A 24,964-nucleotide genomic window follows, 5' to 3' on the forward strand; every position below is an offset into this window, starting at 1 on the left:
ACCAGGACCCGATTCCAGAGGAGGTGAAACCCTCTACAGGTCCGAAAGTTGGGGGCACCCTCATTACCATTTCTGGACAATTTCTGGACACTGGCAGTAAGGATGATGTCCAGGTTACCGTCGGAGGGGTGGACTGCACTGTGTAAGGGCTTCTTTTCCTCAATAATTGTCATTCATGCCAAAGCCCAATTCTCTTTCAATTCAGTGTCGTAAATTGATAAGTGCTACTTGTTATTCAGCCATTGTATTATATGCAAATTCTACAGTATGCACACTTTGAAGCCCATAAATTGATTTTCTTTTTTTTTACATTTCTGAAGCAAAAATGGAATTGACCTTAACTTTGGTGTCATAAGCAGGATTTATTTTTTTTTCTCCTACCACTTGCCTTGGCTGTTGTGACCAACGGTGTTCTGTCAAATCGAGTCCATGGTGACATTTTAGGCAGAAGTAACGGGAAAATAACGAGCTAGAGGAGCAGCAAAGCCGGGATTTAACAAGCTGTCAGACTGCTGCCATGTTGGCTTCCACTGCACAGTGACCTTGTGTGACCCCGACTCCTGCAGCCAGTTAGTGTTGTGTCCTTGTCTTTGCAGGTTGCAATTCGGAGCAGAGATCACCTGCAAGATAGGAGAATACCGAACAGATAAGGTGCCCTCTGACCCTCTCACCGTCACAGTGAGGTATGGAAAGAGTACCACAACAACCATCCCAAGTGCCTTCCAATTCTTGGAAAATCCCATCGTGCTGGACCATCACCCCAAAGAAAGCTTTGTCTGGTCAGTATAAAGTAGCAGCCTGCTAGCGTCGTACCTCGAATCAATTTGTAATATTGATCATTTTACCCGGAAACATATAGTGTTGAATGAAATTTCAAGGGATATTGTGATATTTTCAAGTTTTGTCCACATCATTTTTTTTTACCTTCACCTTCTTTGTAGAGATTTGGGAAGTCTGCTACAACGTCTACAGCGATTTTATGGGTCCGGTTTCTTTTTTTACTTTCCGATGCGCTCAAACACAAGTGTTTAAAAATGATTTCTGTTAGATTTGAGTTTTTAGGCTCTAAGGATGGCAATGTTGGTCGGTCCACCGATTTGGTCCAGACTGAAATATCTCAACAAATATTGGATGGATTAAATATGGTCCAGATATCCATGGAGCTAAGGAAATGAATGCCAGAGGCCCAATCCCAATGTCCCCCCTTATGGACACACAGACTTTGAGGCGTGCTCTCGCAAAGTCAGTGAGGGTTTATTTCTGTCCCACTGTCAAATCATCAAGTGTTTGAGGGCTCTCTGGCAGACATTTTGAGCCCTTTATGAACCCTTTCCGTAAATCAGCAGAGGATGCTGACTTAGCCTAAGGGAATTACCCACAAAGCATTGCAATGTAACGTTAAACACGGGGTAACCAGTGGAGGCATGCAGACGTAAAAAAAAAAGGTAAACAAAGAGGACGGCTCACCTGTGTTCAGCCTGTCTTATTAAATTTACTCAGAAACATTAAGGGTTAAAGATGGAACAAAAAATAAACTTGAAATCAGAGGATATTTATTTATTTATTCATCAAATATTTGATTTTGTCATTGAAGTTGTTTTGACAAAAACGAGTAAATATATTATATGAATTACCTCTCATCTTGTGAGGAAAGAGCCTGAAGACGTTCAAATCAGGGAGTACAAAGTATAAAATAAATACCCACAATTATACATCACATTTTTTGTTTTCATGGTAACGTGATATGTTGCATCAAAGTGCTGTCCCATTCCTTTTTACACCATTTCCAGCCCTCACAGTCTCTCACACTCAACCACTTACCAGGTGACCTCAGTCAGTCCTTGAGGGTTCAGGGTTTGAGGCTTTAGGGGGGGACACTGGGATTGGGCCAGAAAATGTGATGATCTCTTGACTTTTCCTCTAGCGCCACCTTTAGGTTGTTATTTGGCGGTTTGAGTGTCTCAGATAAATGTCTCGGCGACCATTGGGTGGATTGTCATGAAAATTGAAACAAATACATGCTCCCCTGCTTTGTTTGGAAAGCTGTAGGAGGCTCGCTCTCCTTGTCGTTATTGATGTCACTCTTACCTGAGTCTGCAGATATAGATCCCATTCAATAATGATTTGTTGTTAAAAATAGCACAATAACATCCATGTTGACGGAAGCAAATAAATTCTCCTTTAAATACATCGCACTTTGCATTTGTTTTTAAAGTTAAGAAGCCAAAACAGAAGAGAAAAGCCGCCTTTGTTGACATTGATGACAAGGTTGTATAGGAAAAGTACTGTTATGGAAAATTGAACACTTGGAAAGGTACCTGCCTTGCTCTCTGCCACGCAAGCTCTTTCTGAAACCTTGGTAAAGGTTATTAATGCCAAAAACCTTTTAGTTTTTTTTTAAAGCATGATTTGTCCTCCTTGAGTATACAGTACCTGTTGTTTGTGTATGTGTGCAGAATGTTTCCCGTACTTACTTCTGATTCGCTGAAGGGGATACAAAATGCTAGTCTTTGATGTTGTACCAAACTGCTTGATGATCTCTGAAAATGGATGCATTAGACGGTTACCTTGCTTTTTTCTGAGCAGTTGAAAGCACTAGTGCGCGTGTGATTAGGCACGCAGCCTGGAACAACAGACAACAGATATATGCTGCTTGCAGGCTAAACTAATTTGTTTTTATCTCCGGTGAAAAATGACCCCAGGTGCAATTTAAGAAGTGTGTCTGTCTTCCCGTAACTCTCTCTATGAGCTTGTCTTTATGTGGCTGGCTGGGGATATCTGCTTTTAGATCTCATTTATATGTTTTACTGTATTTTGTACATCTGTGTGTCTGTGTGTGTTTTTAGTGGAGGGAGGAACATTGTGGTGACCGGCTCCGGCTTTAACCTAATCCAGAATGCAGTCCTGAAGGTCCAAGGAGACGATTCAATAGCCTTTGAGGTGTGTCTTCCATGTCTGTTTTCTACTCCCTTTATTAATCAGCGTCTCCCCATGAGCCTGTTGATTATCCTCCTCTAAAAGCCATCATTTCTTTGCTCACTTCACACTTTCTCTTAACTCCCAGTCCTACGATTCTTTGTCTCAGAAAATTTCTACTTTTCCATCCGTCTCCCCCTTCACAGTAGCAGCACTGTCCATCGATCTCCACACATCTCATGAGCCCACGACTTCTGTGGTGATTTATTCAAACTCTGTCAAGCACAAACACACACACACACACACACACACCAACAAACACACATCTGCACTCCTCCATGCTTCCGCTGATCAGAGAGAGTCCATAAGCCAGTATTACGTCATCTCACTTCTTAGGCTATAAATCCTTAAAACCTGTAAGATTGCAGATAGCGGCGCAACTGTTTCACCCTCAGCAAGATACAACTATGTTCCTCGTCCAGCTCAATCAAGTGGATTGACTCTGACTGGGAACTTGAAGGAGTTGCACACAGCGTGCCGCTGCCTGCCCTCCAGTTTGCTGGGCAGTGTTAAGCAGTAGCAATTTTGTTCATTTCATTTAAAGGGCTAAATTTAATACTGGCATTCAAGATTGTTTTTCTTGGTCTCCTGCTACGCGGGGGACAGGAGAGATTTGAAAAGACTCCTGGCTGCCACAAACTAGCAGCGAATGTAAAGTGTTATCTCAAAGGCCTTGGCTGGTCAACTTCATAAGCCTCTCTTGGTTTAAGTCCATCCACTGAACTAGACCCAAATATTTTTGGCTGCTGGCTTGTGGTGAAAACATGTTGATTACATTGTAGGTCAGGTCAGCGGCTCAAAGAAATGAGTTTTTTTTTTGGCTGTAAAGACTCTGCATTTCTTATTTGTAATTGTAAACAGAGACCTCTAGAGCTGGTTGCACCAGCTGCTCGTGACTTCAAACTTAGTCTAGAGAAAGTATTGCTAGATGTAGATTTAAATATCACTAAGTTAAAATGCGTAGTACCACCCAAAGTAGTTCTTATGAAGACATTTTGACCCCTGACCTTTCCTCTACCATGAGGTTCAGATTTGTGTTTTTTTTAATAACTTTTATGATCCTCTGATTTTTTTCATTCAGTTCTATCACCAAGTCAAAATGGTAATTTATTCAATGCTTTGGTTTATGGATAGAGCCTGGCCAGCCTTTATACCTGTTTCCATTCTTAACTCACTGGCTGTAGCTTCATACTTATCCGCCATTTCCCAAAATGTTGAACTATTAACTTTACCACAGAGCAACATATTGTATGGTTAAAAGAGACAGTCAGTTCACAGAGCTACTGTAAGTTATCACTTTGAAGGAGCAGTGTGGAGGATTTAGTGACATCTAGTGGTGAGGTTGCAGATTGCACTAAATTGAATACCTCTCCCTTTCCAAGCATGTTGGAGAACTATGGTGGCCTTTAGGTAATGTAAAAACACAAAAGTCCTCTCTAGAGCCAGAGTTTGGTTTGTCTGTTCTTGGCTATCGTAGAAACATGGCGGAACACTTCGGACTCCGTGAACAGCACCGGCTCCCTATGTAGATATACAAGGCTCATTAACGCTCATTAACGAAAACATTAAACGATTCTTAGTTTCAGGCTATTATACATTAAAGAAAACACAGTTCTGAATGTTATATTCCATTTATGCAAATAAATCCCCCTAAAGTAGGACAAATTCACTTTTGAGCTAAATGAGGAAAAAATATTCAACTCATACAAGCAGTCTCAAACTTTATAGTAGGTCTGCGTGACTTTTTAAAGCATTATCTGATGTAGCATACGCCTTTTGAAAAACGTAAGTGTGTGTAGGACTGTAGGGTTTGGCTGTCACACACAGTTTTGTCAGCCCTGCATCGAAACAATCACAGAGTGACAGAAATATCACCATCGGTCCAGTTAATGAACAAAGCCAGAGGAGGAGTGACTCAGTGCGAGCTGTGATTCATCAGAGGCTGCTATTCTACGGTGGCAGATTGGGATTTTAGTAGAACGACTGAAAAGAGACACATACTTTTACCTTACCAATTTTACTAAACTAGACTTTTTCCCCCTACACCCCTGAGACACTCTTCCCTCACACATCAAAAGCATTAATTCCCTGCCTTGTTGAAAAACACCCACTGTTTGCTTTTCTCTCTCACCATATTTTCTATCTTGAATACTGCTGTATTTTCCTTACCATCTGTTTTGTTCTTACTTAATGTGTGTTACGTATCAACATAAAACTTTGCATTGTTGTTAATGTCCCGTTATGTTTTACTCACCTTCTGATACATTCAGGAAGCCCACGAGAAGAACGACACGGTCATCCAGTTTCGGTCTCCAACGGTAAACAGCTCCCTGAACCAGCCCTTTAAAACCTACATCCAGCTTGACAACTTGGAGAAGGTGCTAAAGCCCTTCGACTACCACCCTGACCCCAGCTTCAACGAGCTGACCAAGAAGGTCATCACGGAGGCCAGCATCATCATCGTGACTGTGAGTGCAGGCTGCTCAGGTCCCTTTTAATGCTGCAGCTGTAGTATGACAGCACAGTGTTTCTGAGAAATATGCCTCTTTGTGTGAAGGAATTAAGATAAATGGTGTTATTATCTGACTTGAGGATAAAAATGGAAAAGATGCTGAATTGCAGTTGCTGCACCACATTTTCGCTCTTTAGCTGCTTATGTTATGGATGGGCTTCATTGCATATAAAAGTTATGCAAATAGCCGCACATTTAACATTTTAACACAGTGGGGTTATTCTTTGGGAAATTAGTAGTTGCATTTATTTATTCTAACCCTTTTAAACGATAAAAATACCTAATATTGTAATATTCTTAATGCAAATATCTTTTTCTCTGAAACTGTTTTCCCCCCAACTCTGGATTGGTAAAGTAAATCCCATGGGTCATGGGAGGATTATCAGGAAAAAACACAGATTTCTGAAAAACTTTTCAATCACAGCTTTTCATGAAAGCATGAAGGACTTAGCGAGCTAGCCAAGTAGCCAGCCATTGGCTAGTTAGCCTGCTTTACAGGTTACAGAAAACAAGTCCAACAGCGGACCATCTCTTCATCTCTGTAATGGTTCAGCCTATCAGCAGCATTTCTCTCTCCTCTCACTCTCATCCCACTACTGTGAGGTGAGTCGCGTTTGCCTCGCTTTGTTTTGCCTCCAGCTAACATGGTGACGTCGGCTGTAAAAGGGTCTATACGTCGCCTGCTTCCAGATTAGCAAATAGCAATAATCATTGTTGATTGCCAGTAGAGCGCAGTTGCTATGTAAGGGATAATGTACAGCGATAAAGAACCCAGACAGGGTGAGCAGGGAAAGGTTTATGGTTTATATCTTTTTTTTTTACACGCTCTCTTATTTACAGATACATCAATTTATGTTTCATGAGTCATTAAATCTATAAAATCTATATAGAAAATCTCCATCACAAACTCCAAAGTGGAAGTCCAAGGTGATTGCTTTGTGCAGACGTTGTAAGTACTGCAGTAAATTAGGCAAGAAAGGCATCTGCAAAAAAAAGTCCTTTTCAATTACTCAGACGCTGGTCTACTTAAGCTAATTTCACCTTTCTTATATTGCAGACTGCATTAGAATAATTTAAAGCATGTCTGTAGATACAAAAGTGTGCTGCGAAATCTCAAAGTGTATATTGCAATGCCAGAACTGTGGGATTGACTGGAGCTGTGCTTACAGTGTCTTAATTAAGAAATTACTTAGAAATGTGCTTATAATGAATATAATCTTAATCTTTCTAATTACTTTCGGCTCGCATAGTGGAACAGTGACGAGCGGTTATAAACTTTCCATCCATTACTAATGAAAATATTTTGAATACTCATATGGTGGGTCTACTTGATGGTGTATAAATGCAGTAATTAATTTCTCTTCCATGTAGTTCTGTGAAGACACTCTCACTCATTACAGTCGATCTTCCCCTGCAGGGTCGGGGATTCTCCAAAGCTATGACGGCCAAAGAGGCTCAAGCGTTTGTGGGTGACGTTACCTGTCTGGTCAACACACTTCAGGATGACAAGTTGTTTCTGGACCCACCTTCCAGCACGCCCAGCGCTCGCTCCAGACGGCACCGCAGAGACACTCGGCCCGAGCTGCTGGACTTAATGGTCAGATCAACAAAAGTCAGGCAGACACTCGGTGGTGGAGGAAATATGTCCTAGATCCTTTACTTCAGTAAAAATGACCAATACCACACTGTCAAAATTACTAGTAAAAAATATGTAACTATAATCAGAAAAATGGCCCTATTAAGTGTCATATCAATATATGTTATTTCATTGAAGAGGTAGTAAAATAAATGTATACAGTGGCATGAAAAGGAAATACTCAAGTGCAAGTACGTAAAACCTGAATTTAAATGTACTGCTTGAGTAAATGTACTTACACAGTCTTGCAGCTTGGAGCATGCATGCATCATGAATCTTTACTGTACTTCTCTAGGCGTGTCCTCTGTTCATCTGGGAACCCCATTCTTTTCACTGGATGAACAGTTTTCATGTAGCTACAGGCCCTTTATAATTACATTTAATTATAGCCGAGCCACAATTGTGATGAATACTGTAACCTCTCCTCTGGGTAATTCCTCTAAGTGAGCTATTGTTTAATTTCTGTGGCTGTGTGCAGAATAAAGAAGGGACACCGATGAACTATCAAAAGGTGCAGAATACTTACATGGAAAAAAGATTGATTATAAAGTGTCAAACCCAATGCACATTTGTTCAGTTAATGTGGGCCCACCAACTTGCACACAGCCCTGGCACTTTAGAAATACGGAAAGGTTCTGTAGCTGATTTTGCAGAACTGTGGGCAATTATGTAGATCCTCCTCTGTCCCAGTTTCCTCTCCAACGCTGTCGAATCTTTACCATCGACACCTACCTGAATATATCTCGGGCTAAAATGTCAAGAGCTTGTGCGGATAATAAGATTCCCTCCCTCTCTCTGCCTGTGTTTATCCACAGATCAAGTTTGGGAAAGGGGAGTGGGTGGTCGGCTCGGTGGAATACGAGAAGAAGAATGATTTGCCACTCTACATCATCATCCCTGCTGTGATTGTCCCCATGCTGCTCATCATCGCTATCTCTGTCTACTGCTACAGGTGAGTTAAGCTATTCTAGGTTAGCATATACTATCTATTTTATCTAGTTTTTAGATATCTGAACCTCTTGACCTTACTGGTAAATGTCACATAGTACTCAGTTGAAATATTATTTTACACAGTTTTTACATACCTACATTTGTGTGTGTGTGTGTGTGTGTGTGTGTGTGTGTGTGTTGCTTAGCAAAAAACATTAGTCAGCTAACAGTAAACTTACAAACCCACAATATTTGTATGCCAGTGGTTCCCAGCTCCAGCCTTTTATCTTGTGACCCCTTAACCCTTGTGTTTTGTTAAAATTGGCTTTACTTCTCACTGCTGTTTATTTACAAATAATAACAATAATTGCAAAATCAATTTTTCTTGAAATAATTTTTTACTTTTCTTGTGACCTTTTAAAACCCATTTTGTAGAAAAGTATTGATGTGCCAAAAGCTGGGCTTGCACATTTAATGAACGGGATGTTACTGAACTTCGGGGTTAATTAGATGTCAGAGAGGTGTACAGTAACACCCTGTTTGACCACAAACCCATACACCTAAACCTCACCACCTACAATGACACACTCTGTTCTGTTCGGTACATATTAATGCATAATGGTATTTTTCTCAAACTGTACTGTCATAATGTTATACTGCTTTTAATTTGACCAAATCAGTCTGTGCTTCCGAGAGGTTCTCTAAAAAAACACAGGCGGTCAACTTTCAGCTGAATAGTTATAAAACACCTACATCAGTGATAAAGTAATACCAGCGCTAATAATATATTTTTGGGAGACTCAAAGGAAACACTGTGGCTGTCAGCCAACTGTGCCGACCCAAACCAGAGTCTTTGAACAACAGTTAGATCTCTGAAACCTTTTATTTTTTTCAAGTTTAAATCCTTTCCTTTTTTTTGTTTCTTTAATGTGTTCAGGAGAAAGAGTCAGCAGGCAGAGAGGGAGTACGAGAAGGTGAAACATCAGCTTGAGAATCTGGAGGAGAGCGTACGGGACCGCTGCAAGAAAGAATTCACAGGTACCAACAGTGCAGCTGTGCAAAACCTCACCAATATAGCTAATGTCCCTCAAAGGATCTTTGCTTCTAAGAAGCTATAAAGTAATGAAGTGCTTCATAGCTCTGATTACATTTCTTGGATGTATTGTACTGCAGTGAATTAAATAAATTCTCCTGCTTAACATCATGTTATCATCATTATGTGGAGCAGTTTTGCAGTAACAGTAATAGAAAACAATCTTTCACAGCTGAAATTATTTTCCTGGCAAAGCTCTCCCTTTCGCTGCCTCTCGCAACATAACGATTGAGACAGACGAGCAGCACACAAATGAGAAAAGCTGCTTATTAAAAAGGAATGAGGTACTATTTTTCTTGTTTTTATCTCGCAGACTTGATGATCGAGATGGAGGACCACACCAATGAACTGAGCGAGGGACGAATCCCCTTCCTGGACTACAAAACCTACACCGACCGCGTCTTCTTCCTGCCCTCTAAGGACGGCGCCAATGATGTGATGATCACAGGAAAGCTCAACATCCCAGAGGCTCGACGGGCCATAGTGACTCAGGCGCTCAACCAGTTCTCCAACCTCCTGAACTCAAAGACCTTCCTCATTAACGTAATTATACTGCACATTCATCTGAATATGTGAAATATGTAAATGTAAATCAACTTTAAGTATTAAGAGCAGATGGCAGCTACTATAGAGGACCCAGGGAACAGTCCGGTCAAGGGGCGAACTGGTTTAGACACTCATGGTTCTCAGATGATGTATCTTAATGACTTTAATGATCCCGTGGCTTTTCCTCTAACGTCATCAGCAGGATGACTTTTGTGCTTCTGCGTGAAAGTTTTAATATTGAATAGAATTTGATATGTGTTTCTAGTTTATCCGTACCCTGGAGCGCAGTCAGGACTTCAACGCCAGGGCCAAGGTGTACTTCGCATCCCTGCTGACGGTGGCTCTGCACGGGAAACTGGAATACTACACCGACATTATGAGAACACTGCTGCTGGAGCTGATGGAGGAATACGTCCACAGCAAGAACCCTAAACTCATGTTGCGCAGGTGAGTGAGGAGTCCCTCAGTGCTGCTGCTCAGCGGTCTGATACAATGCCAAAACGCCAGTGCCAAGTTTAATATCCTAAGATGTTTTGTATTGCTAAAATGTCCAGGTCCAGATTGATGCACCTCAAAAACTATTGAATGGATCACCATGAAACTTTGAAGTCTATCATCATCATACTGCTAAATATCAGCATGTTAGCGTAGTGAGCGTGAGCATGTTAGCATGCTGAGGTTAACTCTCCCTGCTGTAAGTACATCCTCAGAGAGCAGCTAGCATGGCTGTTGACTGTCTTGTTTGGCAGATGTTGCCCTGATATCATTAATATATTTATATCTAAGCTCCGCAATCAGAAGCACTACATATCTCAACCCTGGCAGCAGTATAATAACCATTATATGAGGACTGGGATTCACTTGAAGAGGCAGTGGACTGTTTCATTCTGTTGCCATGTTGTCTATTGAATTTTGCACTGACTACTGTAGTCCACTACCAAGAGCCAGACTGCTGCTTGATCTGTTCCAGTCCTCCTCCTTCTGTTTCTCCTTCTGTGTTTTTTTTTTCTCCTCCAAGCACAACATGCTGTGTGATTCTCCTTTTGCTGTTCCCCTTCATCATCCTCTTCATCCTCTTAACCTATAGATCTTGACCAATTGGGTGAATAGGCTGAAAATTGCTTTGGGTCTATACCGTTTTTTGATTGCCTTGAATACATAAATCCAATTATATTGGCTTTCTGTAGGTTGCTTTATGGCTTAATCTTGTACCAGGAGGATTTTTCAATGGATGCTGTATCTCTTTAAAAAAAAAAGCTGAGCCTGTTTTATTACATGAATAAGCTCAACTGAAGTGAAGATCACCTGCACCCAACATCTAATCTTACCTGAATTATATTTTAATAATTGAGAGATCAATTGTTGTATTACAAAAAATAGCAATGCATGAGCCATACATTCTTCATAAATCATTTTGTGATTGTCATGACATAATACTATTATCACAAATTAATTTTTATTTTTAGGATGTTGCCAAAACGGCAAATGTTTTTCACTGATACTACGCAATATTAATTGCTGTGTTTTCTCCTTTGGCAACATTTCATAATGCCTTTGTAGAATTAGAGTCTGTCAACATTCAGCTGACTAATTTGATTGAAGTAAATAGCCCCCAGAAAAGAATCTCCAATTCTAGCGTTCTTTGTTCTTCACCCTTCTCCACCGCTGTAATGATCATGTCGAGGTCAAATCATCCACTGACGGCGGCCTCCTCCTCCCTCAGCAGGACCCACTTGTCTGAACGTACAGTCGCTCATCACTGCTGGGGGGGGGGGTTATGTGAATTGAACTGTCTGCTGTGGCTAGGCACGCTGTGACTAGCTGTTGTGCAAGTACACAATCTTAATTATCCCCCAATGGAGAGGCTCATTATGCTGATTAGGCCATTGTGCCAACACAAGCCCCCTTATATACAAGACATCTAATTAGGCATGCTAGCAGCTAACGATAGGAGCCGACGGTGGGTATGTGACATTAGCATTGGCGATCTGTCAAGTGACCACTGATGTGATTTTTTTAATCAAAATATCCTGACATCCTGACATGCTGTGCAGGAATTTCCCTTGTTGACATTTTGTAGATGCACATTCTTAAGTAGTATTTCAACATTCTAAGAGAATACAATGAACATAAAAAAAAAGTATTTCCTGTTTTTCAACTTTTTCTTGGTAAACATACTTGAACATAAAACACAATAAACACCAAAAGCATATTACAAAATAGGTATAGACAAATGCTAAAAATGCTTATATGAGCTCACATTAATCACTGACTGCATAACATCCATTATGGACAAATAGTGACTATCAGGGATTCTTAGCTCATGGATTCAGAATTTAAGTGTCATGATTTGAAAATAGTAAAATACTAATTAGATATTTCACTTTTTTTTTGCACATCTTATTAACATACAGCATCAATACACCAGAATGATTCAGTTGTATTCTTACAGTGATTTTAAAAACTGTCCATCTAATGTGTTTTTCCAGGTCAGAGACAGTGGTGGAAAGGATGCTATGTAACTGGATGTCTATCTGCCTTTACCAGTTTTTGAAGGTAACAAGAGTTTATGGTCACTAAAAATGTATCTATATGTAATCTGTTAGCATAAATACTTAATTGCTGACACAGGAAATGTATATAATGTCATGCTACAGCATTAAACTGTGGGCTAAGTGCATGGATTTCTCCATTTCTTTCATTAGTGCTCTGTATTGATAATGTGCATTTATCTGTCTTCTAAACTGCTAATCACAACAATTAGCTCTTTGACAACATCTGAGACGTCTAAAGGGTTTTGTGTGTGTGTGTGTGTGTGTGTGTGTGTGTGTGTGTGTGTGTGTGTGTGTGTGTGTGTGTGTGTGTGTGTGTGTGTGTGTGTGTGTGTGTGTGTGTGTGTGTGTGTGTGTGCGCCTGTGTATTAGGACTCTGCAGGAGAGCCCTTGTACAAACTGTTCCGAGCCATCAAGCACCAGATCGAGAAAGGGCCCGTGGATGCCAGAGTGAAGAAAGCCAAGTACACCCTCAATGACACGGGCCTGTTGGGCGACGATGTAGAGTACTCCGTCTTGGTGAGATGGACGGACTCGCACACACACACACACACACACACACAAACTGGTATACTCAGTGTCGGAAAAACTGCACACACTGCTTTGAGATTGCATGGTGTTTTGTGCCTTTTGAGTAACACAACTATGCGAGCACACACACACACACACACACACACACACACACACACACACACACACACAGTGCAGTTGCCATGGTAACCACCAAAAACCCCCAGGGCGACTGCCCGCTTTTGTGTGACATCCATTTTCAGTGTCAATGTTCTCTGCTCGAAAACGACACAGGCAACACATTCCAATATAGCGGGGGAATGCATGGCTTAGGTGAAAGTACTACTTGTTGGTACAAGTGTAGAGTACCTGCTACCTCCACAACTTCTCCTCGGCCTCCCCACCTCGATTTGGGCAGTTTACGGAAGTCAGGAAAAGCCTGTGTGTCTCGCTTTGGTATCGTGTTTCGGTAATGGAAGCTAATGTGAACGCAGCTGTTTTCTGTTGAAGTCAGCACAAATAAAAAGACCCATGGGTAATGGCGTTGTCGAGGACAATTACCAAATTAGCCTGAATTACACGTCTCCTGCCGTGATGGATCGCCTTCTGTGATTGAATTATAGGAGGAGGAAAAAACTCGATGGGCTAGATTTTACAGGCAGACACCGTGTTTCCTTTTGTCTTTAATTCACATTGTGCTCTTCTCATTCACCTCAAAGACGGACAGACTGGCTTACGAGGTTTCTATTGTGAGTGTGTCGCCCGACCCGTGTTCGAGTCTGTCGAGTGGTCAGTTAGTTATTTCTGACAGAGTGGGAGGCGAGGTGGGTCAGAGTTTGCACCCGCTGAGCCTCGGTCATTAGCCGACCAAGGTGACAGGAGTCCTTTCAGGTGTCACTACACACAGAGTGTGTGTGTGTGTGCTTACAGGAGCCTGGTTGCCATGACGACAACATCCCGACAGATGTGTGTTTGTGTGGGAGGGTGGCTGGGTGCTCTGGCCATGCTTTAATATTTCTCATTTGTTTGCGTAGGTGCATGTATATATGCCATATTATTATATTAGAGGCTTAATGTGTGTGTGTGTGTGTGTGTGTGTGTGTGTGTGTGTGTGTGTGTGTGTGTGTGTGTGTGTGTGTGCGTGTGTGTGTGTGTGTGTGTGTGTGTCTGTGTGTTTGCCAGACCCTGCAAGTGCTGGTGCAGGGCGAGGGTCCGGATGTGACTCCCGTCAAGGTGCTGAGCTGCGACACCATCTCGCAGGTGAAAGAGAAGATCATTGAGCAGGTGTACAGGAACCTGCCGTACTCCCAGCGGCCCAAGGTTGACAGTGTCACACTGGGTGAGTAAATGAGGGCACACAAGAGGAGGATGAGCTGAAGCGGTAAATGTCTAATAACGATGAATAATGTAAGCGTTACAGGGAGGGAAGAGGACATCCAAATGGAGACGCTATTTCAGTCCTGACTGAAATGCCTTTTTAATTAAATCAGAATGCATTTGTCTAAATAGATAATTGATTATTCATTTCATTCTAACTTCATTCGATAGATTGGTTTGAAGATGATCGCTTTTTCTGTCTCTGTTTGTGGAATAAAATAGGCATCACCAAGGATGAGAAGTTATTCAGTGTCAGCAACATGAAAATAGCCTTCATCCCTAAACAAAGTTTTTGTTCACTACTGTAGTCGGGAACCTTGGGGACTGACTTGAAAGGCAAAAGCTCTATAGACATTTTCCAACATCAAAGACATTTTTTATTCCCATGCAGGCTGTAGATCTGATTCCTTTATACATTTTAGATAAGCAGAGATCCGTCTTCTTTCATGGTGAATCGGAAAGATAACCCCCTTATATTTGGCGGTACATGTAAATTAATCATATGTCACAGATGGTGTTGAGCTCAGGTCTGCAGTTGTGACAGATTTATTTCTAGATTTAGCATGTTGGGGTGCAAATCAAACTTTAGAATTAGATTTAAATTATTCAGAAAATACTGATCCGTCACTTCTTCAGCCAGAATTAACTCAAGTGTGCCACTAAATCTCAGAAGAGAGAGAGAGAGAGAGAGAGAGAGAGAGAGAGAGAGCCGTGCAGACAGTAGGATGGGTAGCTGGATTTATTTCAGACCACATTATTAGAGAATAGCCTCAGGGTAACAATGGCCCATGATGAAATAAATGCAAACCGTATTGAAAGAAAGAACAAAAGGTTGAAGTATGGAGACAGTTTGCCAAACAAGGCAGCACACCTCCACCTACAGTAGCAGAGATGATTGATTGACTACTTCCTCTTTCGGCCTTCATCACAGAGTGGCGCCCGGGCTCAACAGGACAGATTTTGTCAGATCTGGACTTGACTTCCCAGAAAGAGGGCAGGTGGAAACGCATCAACACTCTGGCACACTACAACGTGAGTACTGACAACATTTTAGTGTCTTGATGAAACATATTTAAAATAGAAGGGATGTGAGGAGGCAGAGGGGAAGTAAATAGCTATATGTGGGCGTGTGGATGTGAATGGTGTTGCCTATTTTCACCCTATTTCACTCAAAGCTGTACATCTTGTGTCACAGTGGTGTATGAAATCTGTCTTCAGCACATTTACACATCAACAGACATGGTGTGATTATTTGATTAATGCTCCTTTAAGCTAATTACCCTATTTACATGTCCATACTATTAACCACCAGTCAAATCAATGTGTAAAAACATGTTCATTTTCTGACTTGCATGGTGATAACAACATGCCAGCATTCATTAAAATAAAGAGTTCTATGAGAAGATTGATGCCGTGTTCACACGTGTCCATTAAACATGAAGCTGCAGCTTGTTAGTTAGCTCAGCACAAACACTGGAAACAGGGGGAAACGGCTAGCCTGGCTCCTAATTAATGAGCTTCAGAGTTGCTGGTAGGCATATTATGTTACTGTTGGAAAGAACCAGACTAGCTGTCATCCCGTTTCCAGTCTTTGTGCCAAGCTGAGCAGCAGATCAATGCCTGTCCCTTAATCAAATATACAAGAAAACACCACATAGTCTTTTTCCTTCAGTGTTTGCCTTCGTCAGTTTAGCAACATGCCAACAATTTCTTATTTATCACCACCAGCTAGTTGAAAGTGCCTGGACTTGTTTTTTTCTCAGTGGCTCTCAGTGGCGACAGAAGGCCACTAAATCTTCTTGGCACTGTATTGATCCAAGTGAAATAAAAGGTCACTCGCAAATATCCCCAACTTGTCCCCCTTTTCTCTCCTCTCTCAATGGCACTCCTCTTCTTTTTCATCATACCTGCTGATGTCTGGAAGTTGTTCTTAAAGGACAGCCTTGCTGCCACAGATTCATTGGTTGTGTCAGATTAGTGCTAATCACAGTATTTGTGGGTTCAATAATGGGTTGACGCCGAAGAAAATGGCCCTTAAATACCCCAATAAAGGCCCACCGTTGCTGTCCAGTCAATCGCATTGATTATGAATTAGTTCTGGGGCACTAAAAGAGACTGCTGACCTCAGTCACAGCACCTATTAAGGTGTGTGAAGTAAGTGTGTATTGTATAGTGTGAGTTTTCTGTCTAACAAAAGACTATTGTGTGCATTCCAGGTGCGAGATAACGCCACATTGGTCTTGTCCAAAGTGTTTTGCATTCAGCAGAACTATGACCAGAACCAGGAAAACCACGAAGAGCGTACGTATCTCTAAATACAGTCATAGTGCACACATAGGCACACACTTGTTGAGACGAGCATACATCAGGTGTGAGCTTGAGAATGCAATGCTTGTCTTTGATTCTTATCCCCAGGGTTTTTGTCAACATCCCCGCTCTCATTTAGCATGCTAATGCATGTTGTTTTATGTATAGCGCACTTTGAGATTATGCTGAAAGAATATGCACTTTCATCTTCTGCCTTTTTAATGTGCATTTCAGAATAGTTTATTGTTTAGCATTTCTTCTCGGATATTCTCTCTGCATCCAAATTCAGTTGACAAGCACCCTTCCTCTTTATCCTCTGAATATTTTCTGTGAGAGTGTGCGTGAATTAATAAATAATCAGAATCATTCGAAGAAAGTTTTAATTTTTTTTGTTTTTTCCCCCTGCCCGTAGGGAATGCTCTGTTGGAAGATGACAAGGTGTTTCACTTGGTGAGACCGGCAGACGAACTGGATGAGATCAAATCTAAACGAGGGAGCATAAAGGACAAGTCGATGACCAAAGCCATTACAGAGATCTATTTAACGCGACTCCTTTCTGTCAAGGTACAAAGACAGGCCCATTTGTTCAATCCGACATTTGTTAAGCAGTTAGCTAATTCCTGGCAAATAACAATTTTTGCTTTTCCAGGAATAGTTTTCGGTTAAAAAGCCAACTTAAATTCATGGCTTCTGGCAGAAAATGCTAAAATACTTGCAGAAAAGCCTGAATATCTACACTGGCATTGCCTGCAAATAGATATATCTCACAGCTATGATATTTCTGGCTCGGCTCTCTGTCTCTGCCCTGTCTCACTTTATTTGTGGCTCCTTTCAGGGAACACTGCAGCAGTTTGTGGATGACTTCTTTCGCAGCGTGCTGTGCTCTGGGGCAGTGGTGCCACCGGCTATCAAATATTTCTTTGACTTCCTGGATGAGCAGGCGCTGAAACACAACAATGTGGATGAGGAGACCATCCATATCTGGAAGACTAATAGGTAAGAGTACTGTACGTCTGCATACACAGATATCGTTTAATGTGTATGTACTGTACAGAATTTAGTGGTGGAGGAAGTCTTCAGATCATGAACAATAAGCTATTATGTGGAACTTTAATTTGTGGCGGTCCCTGTGGACGAAAGCTGTGGTTTTTCAGAGCAGCGGATTCCCTTTAGAAAACCTCTCATTTTACTGCGGCAGGGTCTGACAGTCGGACCTGCTCGGGTTCTTGTGTCTGGTTCTCCCGTTCCTCCCTTCCCTCCAGTGGGCCCAGCAATAGGGCCTGGGCCTCCAGCAGCGTGCTGTTGGTTTTGGCTCCCAGCGGGGACCGGCAGAGCAGTGAGGCGGAGCTCTGCTCCTGGCCAGAGGGGGAGCTGCCGCTGCCAGGCGCGGAGCTCTGGAATCCCACCCAGCGGCACCGATAGCGAGCACCAATAGCGAGATTTCTACAAAGATAGAACTTTGTAGAAATCTCCTCGCTAATGGTCTCATTTACTATGTAGGTCATATGTTCCTCACAGTAACTTTAAGTACAAAATAAAGGACTTAGAAAAAGGAAAAATGACTAACAAGTTATGAGAGTAGTCTTTCTTTAGTAGAACTGCTAACAACTCATAGACATTTGCTTTTTTGTAAACCACTTTGATAGAGCGTCGTATTTATAAACTTATCAAGTTTTTTTTAATGCAAAATCTTAATCTGAAAAGTAGGCCTAACTAACAACTATATCTGTCAAATGTATGTAGTGGAGTAAAATGGACAATATTTCCCCCTGAAATGTATTGGAGTAGAAGTATAAAGTAGCATAAAATGGAAATACTGAAGTAATTACCTCAAGTTTGTACTGTACAGTGCTTAACTACAATCTCCAGAAGCGCGCACACACACACACACACACACACACACACACACACACATACTGTCTAAGTCTGAGAAACGTCACACATCCCGATGCCTGAGATACAGTAACTCTCCAAGAAATAGAACTTACTTGTCCAAGAAAGAGCTGAATACAAATGCAGAATTTTAGCTCACTTAGTTGCATTTGCAATCTCTCTGCTCCCATGTGACATTTAAGTGCATAAATTAGTGTCACGTCGGCTGAGGCTCAAGCATACAAGACGACGTGTTGCATTTAGATGCTAGTGATTGACGTAAGGCTGGCATGAGAGCACCCACACAAGGACAGGAGATGAACGATTTAATTACTTACCAGACTCCACACCACGCTCTGCATCCACCCGTTCTGTTTATCAAATCAACTGAGGGCCATGTATTAAATATGAATGTGTGTATGAGGCACAACAACAAACAAACATGGTAATTATGTCCCAAGCTAATTTAATTCTGTGATTATAGCAACATTGCTATTTTTATGCTTCTATTGTGTTCTCACTGCAGCTTTCCCCGGAGATATTACCAAACCAGTATGAATTTTACACGGTTTGCGCTTCATGTCTCAGATGGCGGGGCATTCGCATCAGGGAGGAGAGTTCTTTGGAAACTACTGTATCTTGGGGATTCTTTTGAATACACAAGGTGGCATGAGGTTAAAAAAGGAGCGTATGGAGCGCGTGTTTTCCTGTTCAGAAGGGAAATTAGCGAGCGTACTCGAGCATTACTTTACAGTCGGTGCTTTAGGTCGTAAGGCTGGTCAAAGTTTTGGTGTTACTTAAACATTTCTAATCACTTTTCGTTAGAGAAGAAACACATCATTGACTGTCGCTCCACTTAGATGCCTTTTGTTATTAGGAACTTCTCTGAGGTTATTTTTTTTTCTTCATTTCATTTTCATTTAACAGAAATGATTCACAGAGAGGTCAGTATCACATGAAATGGTAATATGAACTGACAATCGAGGGTATTGTTCCGAATAAACTGACACCCACAAGAAAGGCTTTTCTCCATCCCTGTTATTATCGTGTACTGCACTCAATTGCACCTCAGGCAAGTGCTCTCACACATGAAATGCCTGTCTGACGCAAATTAATTCACAGATGTAATGCGGTTGATTAGATTTTCCCCCATTCTGGAGCAGTAGTAATGATAACAACCGCGATGATGGCCTGTTTGTTGCCCTTTTGTTCCGCGCAGCCTTCCTCTGCGGTTCTGGGTGAACATCCTCAAGAATCCCCACTTCACCTTCGACGTCCACGTGTCTGAAGTGGTGGACGCCTCGCTCTCCGTCATCGCCCAGACCTTCATGGACGCCTGTACCAAGAGCGAGCACAAACTCAGCCGGGTGAGTGGAAACGGGATGGAGGAGGAAGAGAAAAGGGTGGAGGGTGTTGAGGTGAAAGAGCAAGAGGGAACAAGTGAGATCAGACTATGAAGTGGATTACATGGGAAGTAAAACGGAGTGAGGAGTAGGAATGTCAAAGGTCACTCAATCTCGAGTGCCATTGTTTTTCATCCTTGTGTCCACTTTTTGTCTCTAGGACTCTCCAAGTAACAAACTACTCTATGCAAAGGAGATCTCCACTTATAAGAAGATGGTGGATGAGTAAGTCCTGTCAGCACAATATTCTTTCGATCTGTTGTTTTCTTGCCACTTTAAAAGGCTTCTTTTAAGAGATTTGTCAATAACAATTATAGAATGTAATGATTAAAGCCTCTTGTCTCCTGTGCGTGTGCGTGTGCGTGTGCGTGTGTGTGTGTATATAGTTACTACAAGGGCATCAGGCAGATGGTTCCTGTCAGTGATCAGGACATGAACACTCATCTGGCAGAGGTGTCACGGGTGAGAAACACTGCTGTCATTTTCTGTTCCACTTAGATTGCTCTGCTATTATAGTTATAATCCTTAAAGTGACAATCCTTCAGAGTTCAGTCCCAGTTCAGGCCTAGTGAAAACAATGGGATTTTGCTTAGGGCTTAGGAGTCTTTATGTTGATATATGAGCTTCAAGTTTTCAGAGTTGTGTGCATAGTTTGATTTTTTTTTTATTTGTATACAATGGAGAAAAACTGTAATAGAGTTTTTTCCTTTTATGTCGCCGCAGTCAATCATTTCTTAATACTGCAATTATATATGTATATATATATATATATATATATAAAATATATATTTATATATGTATATATATATATATATACATATATAAATATATATTACGTTACTTTCATCCGTGGGCAATAGGTTCAATCCTCATTGTGTGTTGTGTAACCTAACACACATTTATTTAAAAGAAAAGCCTTGAGATTGCCACTTCAACGTCTCAGTCCTTGTTGATTAGGCGACAGCTGTGGTTACCATGCTAACAGAAAGTAAGGTTGAACACAACGGGAACATCCCTTAAGCAGCTATTTCATCAGAAATACAATCGGAAAAAGCAGTTGGTGCATCTGTTTACAGTGCAAACATGCAAAGTCATTGTGTTTTCATAGAGAAGTCCGTCAATAATTTCTGCTACTGTGATCTGGTTTCCTGCTGCGAGAAGCATCCCAGAACAACAACAGGGCACAGTAACAGGAGTTGGTTATCTTGCGGAGGAGGTGTGCAGTTGATGCCTGCATCTGTTAATATGTCGACCTACTGTTTCTCTCAATGAACCAACTCCTATTATTCAGTAGTAGTAGTAACACTAGTGGGTGGAAATGCAGATTAGTTTGCATTCTGGAAATTAGGTTACAATTTGCGCTTAATTTGGTTGGAAACTTTTAACGTCAACTAGCTGGAGTTGAAAGTTCCTGGATTTCGGGAGTTCATTCATGAACAGTAACTTCATACGGTTCTTATACAGATGTAGGAGAGCGAACAGTGAGGCTGATGTCAACGAGAGAGAATGGGATAGTAGGCAATAGGTAGGCAATTTACATATAGCGCGGGAATGGCGGACTCTGCCACTAACTAATGAATGCTATATAGAGACGTAATTTCTAAATGTAAATATTATCGAAAACTGAGTTTTATTTCATAAACATCTTATGGATATAACTTTGACATCTGATGGTTAATAATAATAATTATTATTATCATTTTTGTTATTAATATTATGCCTCGTAGTTCTTTTTTTTTCCTTGTATTTTGCATCTACAAGTAGTTTAAAACCTGGACACAAGTACTGTACATTGCTCATTCATTTCTAGAGTTTCATGGTTAAGTTACATTTTCTCTTTAACCCTAATTGTCTTTTATGTTCTCCAGTCTCACACAGACAAACTGAACACACAAGTGGCTCTCCATCAGCTTTACCAGTACGCCAGCAAATACTATGATGGGGTAAGAGGCCCTTCTCTTTCCTATCGCACCCAAAGGAGACTATTCCACTGAATGCACTACTGCCCACTATATTATTGCTTTTTCTTTTTTCTCTCTCTCTTCACTCTTGATATGCCAGAAGAGTGATTGTATGAAATTTTAATTGAAAGCATTTCTGTGGGATGTGAATTGGAAAATTGCTCTGGGAATTGATTTTTAAGCGTCCATTGTGCATTGCCACTTGAGGTCACGAAAAGGGGATAAACAAAACCTAATGAACAAGTTGGATAAACAAATGGGGCTGTCAGTCTCCCCTAAGTGTTGCTCGCAAACAATAACAGCTTAAATGACGTGACTGTTGATGTCAAATAACACCATCCTCTCCTCCCACTCTCCGCCCTTTTTCTTCCTCTTTGTCCTGTTCTCATTCTCCATCCGTCTCCCCCTTCCCTGTTTCCTCGCTTTTCCCGACATTCTTCTTTTGCTCTCCTCTTCGCTTATCATTTCCGACTTCTCCTTCATCCTCCTCTATTTCTCTCCTTCCATTCCTCTTTCAGATCATCGCATCCCTAGAAGAGGACCCAGCTGCCCAGAGTAAACAGCTGACCCTGCGGCTCCAGCAGATAGCAGCCGCCCTGGAAAACAAAGTGACTGATCTCTAACCCACGAGTGGAGGGAGGGAGGGAGGGAGGGAGGGAGGGAGGGGAATGGTAGGATAGCGCCAGTGACTACATGGGCTTATTTCTTCTTTTAGAGAATAAAACATGGAAATAAAGAAAGGTGTGAGGGGACTCATGTGGTCGTGTGTATTGTACAACTTGGCCCTGGGACAAATTTTCTGTGCTGTGGAACAGCAGGGACTAATGAAATGCAGATAGAGAGTAAAATTGGGAAGAAAATTATGTGTTACACTGTCATAGGTACGCCTTAAAGCTCACTTGCCAAACCTTAAAGGTCTGCTCGCTCATTCATGCTTCACTGAATATTGCTCCCACAATGCAGTGCGGTAGACCTATCTCTGAGAGTTAAGCCCCTCTGTGGAGCACTGGCACAGGCGATAATCAGATGTTCAATTTCTTTCTGTGTAGAAAAGGTTTTAAGAATTGTATTATATATTTTTTTTATTGTGCAGTCTTTATGCGGAAAGCTTTATAAGGAAAACAAATTATCTTTTTAAATGGATCACCGTGTGGTGCGGATAGTGTTTTTATTAGCCTGTGTGTGCGTAGATGTCTGCGTGAAGTACAACTTGTGAACAAGAGCGTGCGTTGCTAAATTTTAAGTGTGTGTGAATGTGTGCGAATGTGTGTGCACACACAGGATGCCTACTGTCAGGCGTGAAGGCGAAGGGACGCCTGCTTTCCGTCATTTTAATCCCCCATACCCAGTGACACACTGGAGCCTGTGCTTTCACGAGCTGTTTGACAGAGACCAAAGGGTCCTCACAAGGACACTGGTTAAGCTAGCAATGTACAGGCTCACATGATTGATAGGTCAATAGCAGTTTCAGAAATGTTTGAGTAAAATAATTTTGACTCGGATTTGCTTCAAGCTGGATTGCCATTTGTGCTTGTGGAAATCGATAATAGCACAGTCTGTCTCCCTTTATTGTACAGTGCCATGATACATTCCACTTCAACTAAAGCACAGAAGGACATTTCAAAAGGTCTTTAAGACATTTCCGTTCATATTTTTTCTGTGCTGTAAAACTTTGTTTTTAAGCGTCAGCTAGAAGCAACTTTATTCTCCCATGGAACAATGTTAGCTCTGCAATAATGTCAGAATACCATGAGCCACGATCGACACTCACATTAGCTTACTATGTGTATTCACATCCAGTAGCAATTCAGCAATATGTTAGAGAAATTTCCAAATTGATTCATTTATTGTTAGTGTTCATGATTTTTAGTGCCATTTTTGTTGTATCGCTCTTGTAATGTTCCAAATAGTCATCGAACATCCGGCCGCTAAAGCTATGAAATAGACTTTTTTCTGATTACCTGCCAGAGATGCAGTTGGCACTTGGTACGTTTTGAACAAATTACAGCGATTCTAGCCTTTTGTGTGATGTTCGGGAGATCAGATTCAATCATGTACATAATTGTTGTAGTAATTGAGTCGTTGATATGTCAGTGTCAGAGCCGAGGTGTTGACAGGGTAGGAATGAGGGTTTGATATTTCTTGGGCCATTGAACGCCGCCATGCTTCATCCCTTAACTGTGGGTTTTGCCGTTGACAGATGATTTAATTGTACTCCCCGTATCTGATCATGGATGTGTGTAGTTGACGGAGCACAACGGAGCTCCAGAGACCCCAGAATGTTAAATGATTCCTGCCTTGGCTAGAGAGAGGTTTGCACAGACCTCGAGCCTGCCCGTCTGCCTGCTGTCTCAGCGTGGCACCCTGGCATCCCGACCAACAGCACTTGGCACTGCCCTCTCAGCGCAGTGCAGAGTGGCACTCTGTATAATGGAATCAGCAGGGGAGGCTTTCGATCTTAATTGCATACCGACCGCAGACTCCATCCTCGTCTCCGCTGTTGTTTACTGCTGACTCCGCCCTCACTGACAGAGTTGATGCAAGAAGCTTCTTTCAGAGCCTTTCTTTAACCAAAAATGTGCCTTATTGAGTAGGATGATACATATATATTGTTTCTAAATTATTCTATTGGTATCCTAGGTGATTATGATGACGATAGTGCTATAGACACAGCAATGTATTTGGACTTGTGATATTATGTGTGCTGTCTAAATTGCTAGATGCCCTCCTGCAGCCATGTACGTGCCAATAGGCTGAAGACATTTCAGTATGATTTCTTTTACGGTTGCAGTTTCGATGTGTGCATTTCCTTTGGGTGTCTGTGGCGTGTGCTTAGTAGGACTTTGGTGGCTATAGGGCAAACGGCCAAAATGAATACATGTAAAACAATGTGGCCAATGTTATTTGGGTTTCCCTTGAAAATGTCTGGCATTCCTAAATTAGTCTGAAATCAAAAGGGTGTCGTTATGTAGACTAAATATAGCGCAAAATTGTTCCAGCGGTGTTCATTTCTTTTTGCCCTGTGTTTCTAAGCTGTTCCACAGTGTGTACGATAAATGACTATCTATACTCGACAAATAACTTTTCTTACTGCTGTGCAGTTATTATTTTTATTTCATGTTTCCTATACCATATAAATCTTTGTAAAACATGTTGAAATACTGTATCTTAACTGTATAATCCTATGCATTGAGTCCTGGGACAAAAAAAAAAAAAAAAGAGAAAAAAAGCTGTTTGTGCAGTTGTCGAGACTTTTTCCATTTTGAAACTTGTGAATGTGCTGTAATGA

At 41.4% G+C, this 24,964-nt stretch overlaps 1 protein-coding gene across 3 annotated transcripts in view; it reads left to right on the forward strand.

Annotated features, from left to right (window-relative positions):
• The window catches only part of plxnb2b (plexin b2b), a 110,492-nt gene extending 88,187 nt beyond the window's left edge, over window positions 1–22,305 (forward strand). For all 3 annotated transcript variants that reach the window (XM_068722404.1, XM_068722403.1, XM_068722405.1), the window contains 21 exons: window positions 6–142; window positions 597–779; window positions 2,847–2,940; window positions 5,247–5,444; window positions 6,906–7,085; window positions 7,940–8,076; window positions 8,992–9,092; window positions 9,461–9,690; window positions 9,959–10,140; window positions 12,183–12,249; window positions 12,618–12,764; window positions 13,938–14,094; window positions 15,064–15,164; window positions 16,349–16,433; window positions 16,852–17,003; window positions 17,275–17,435; window positions 19,531–19,678; window positions 19,875–19,939; window positions 20,101–20,176; window positions 21,583–21,657; window positions 22,194–22,305. In XM_068722404.1, coding sequence (XP_068578505.1) covers window positions 6–142; window positions 597–779; window positions 2,847–2,940; window positions 5,247–5,444; window positions 6,906–7,085; window positions 7,940–8,076; window positions 8,992–9,092; window positions 9,461–9,690; window positions 9,959–10,140; window positions 12,183–12,249; window positions 12,618–12,764; window positions 13,938–14,094; window positions 15,064–15,164; window positions 16,349–16,433; window positions 16,852–17,003; window positions 17,275–17,435; window positions 19,531–19,678; window positions 19,875–19,939; window positions 20,101–20,176; window positions 21,583–21,657; window positions 22,194–22,298 — 2,781 coding nt within the window. In that variant the 3' untranslated portion in view covers window positions 22,299–22,305. The remainder of the gene's footprint in view (window positions 1–5; window positions 143–596; window positions 780–2,846; window positions 2,941–5,246; window positions 5,445–6,905; window positions 7,086–7,939; window positions 8,077–8,991; window positions 9,093–9,460; window positions 9,691–9,958; window positions 10,141–12,182; window positions 12,250–12,617; window positions 12,765–13,937; window positions 14,095–15,063; window positions 15,165–16,348; window positions 16,434–16,851; window positions 17,004–17,274; window positions 17,436–19,530; window positions 19,679–19,874; window positions 19,940–20,100; window positions 20,177–21,582; window positions 21,658–22,193) is intronic.
• The last annotated feature ends 2,659 nt before the right edge of the window (window positions 22,306–24,964 follow it).

Source organism: Cebidichthys violaceus, unplaced genomic scaffold (assembly GCF_023349555.1).
Source record: "Cebidichthys violaceus isolate CVI_PGR_0920_01 unplaced genomic scaffold, fCebVio1.0.p SCAF_3, whole genome shotgun sequence".
Classification (NCBI taxonomy): Eukaryota; Metazoa; Chordata; class Actinopteri; order Perciformes; family Stichaeidae; genus Cebidichthys; species Cebidichthys violaceus.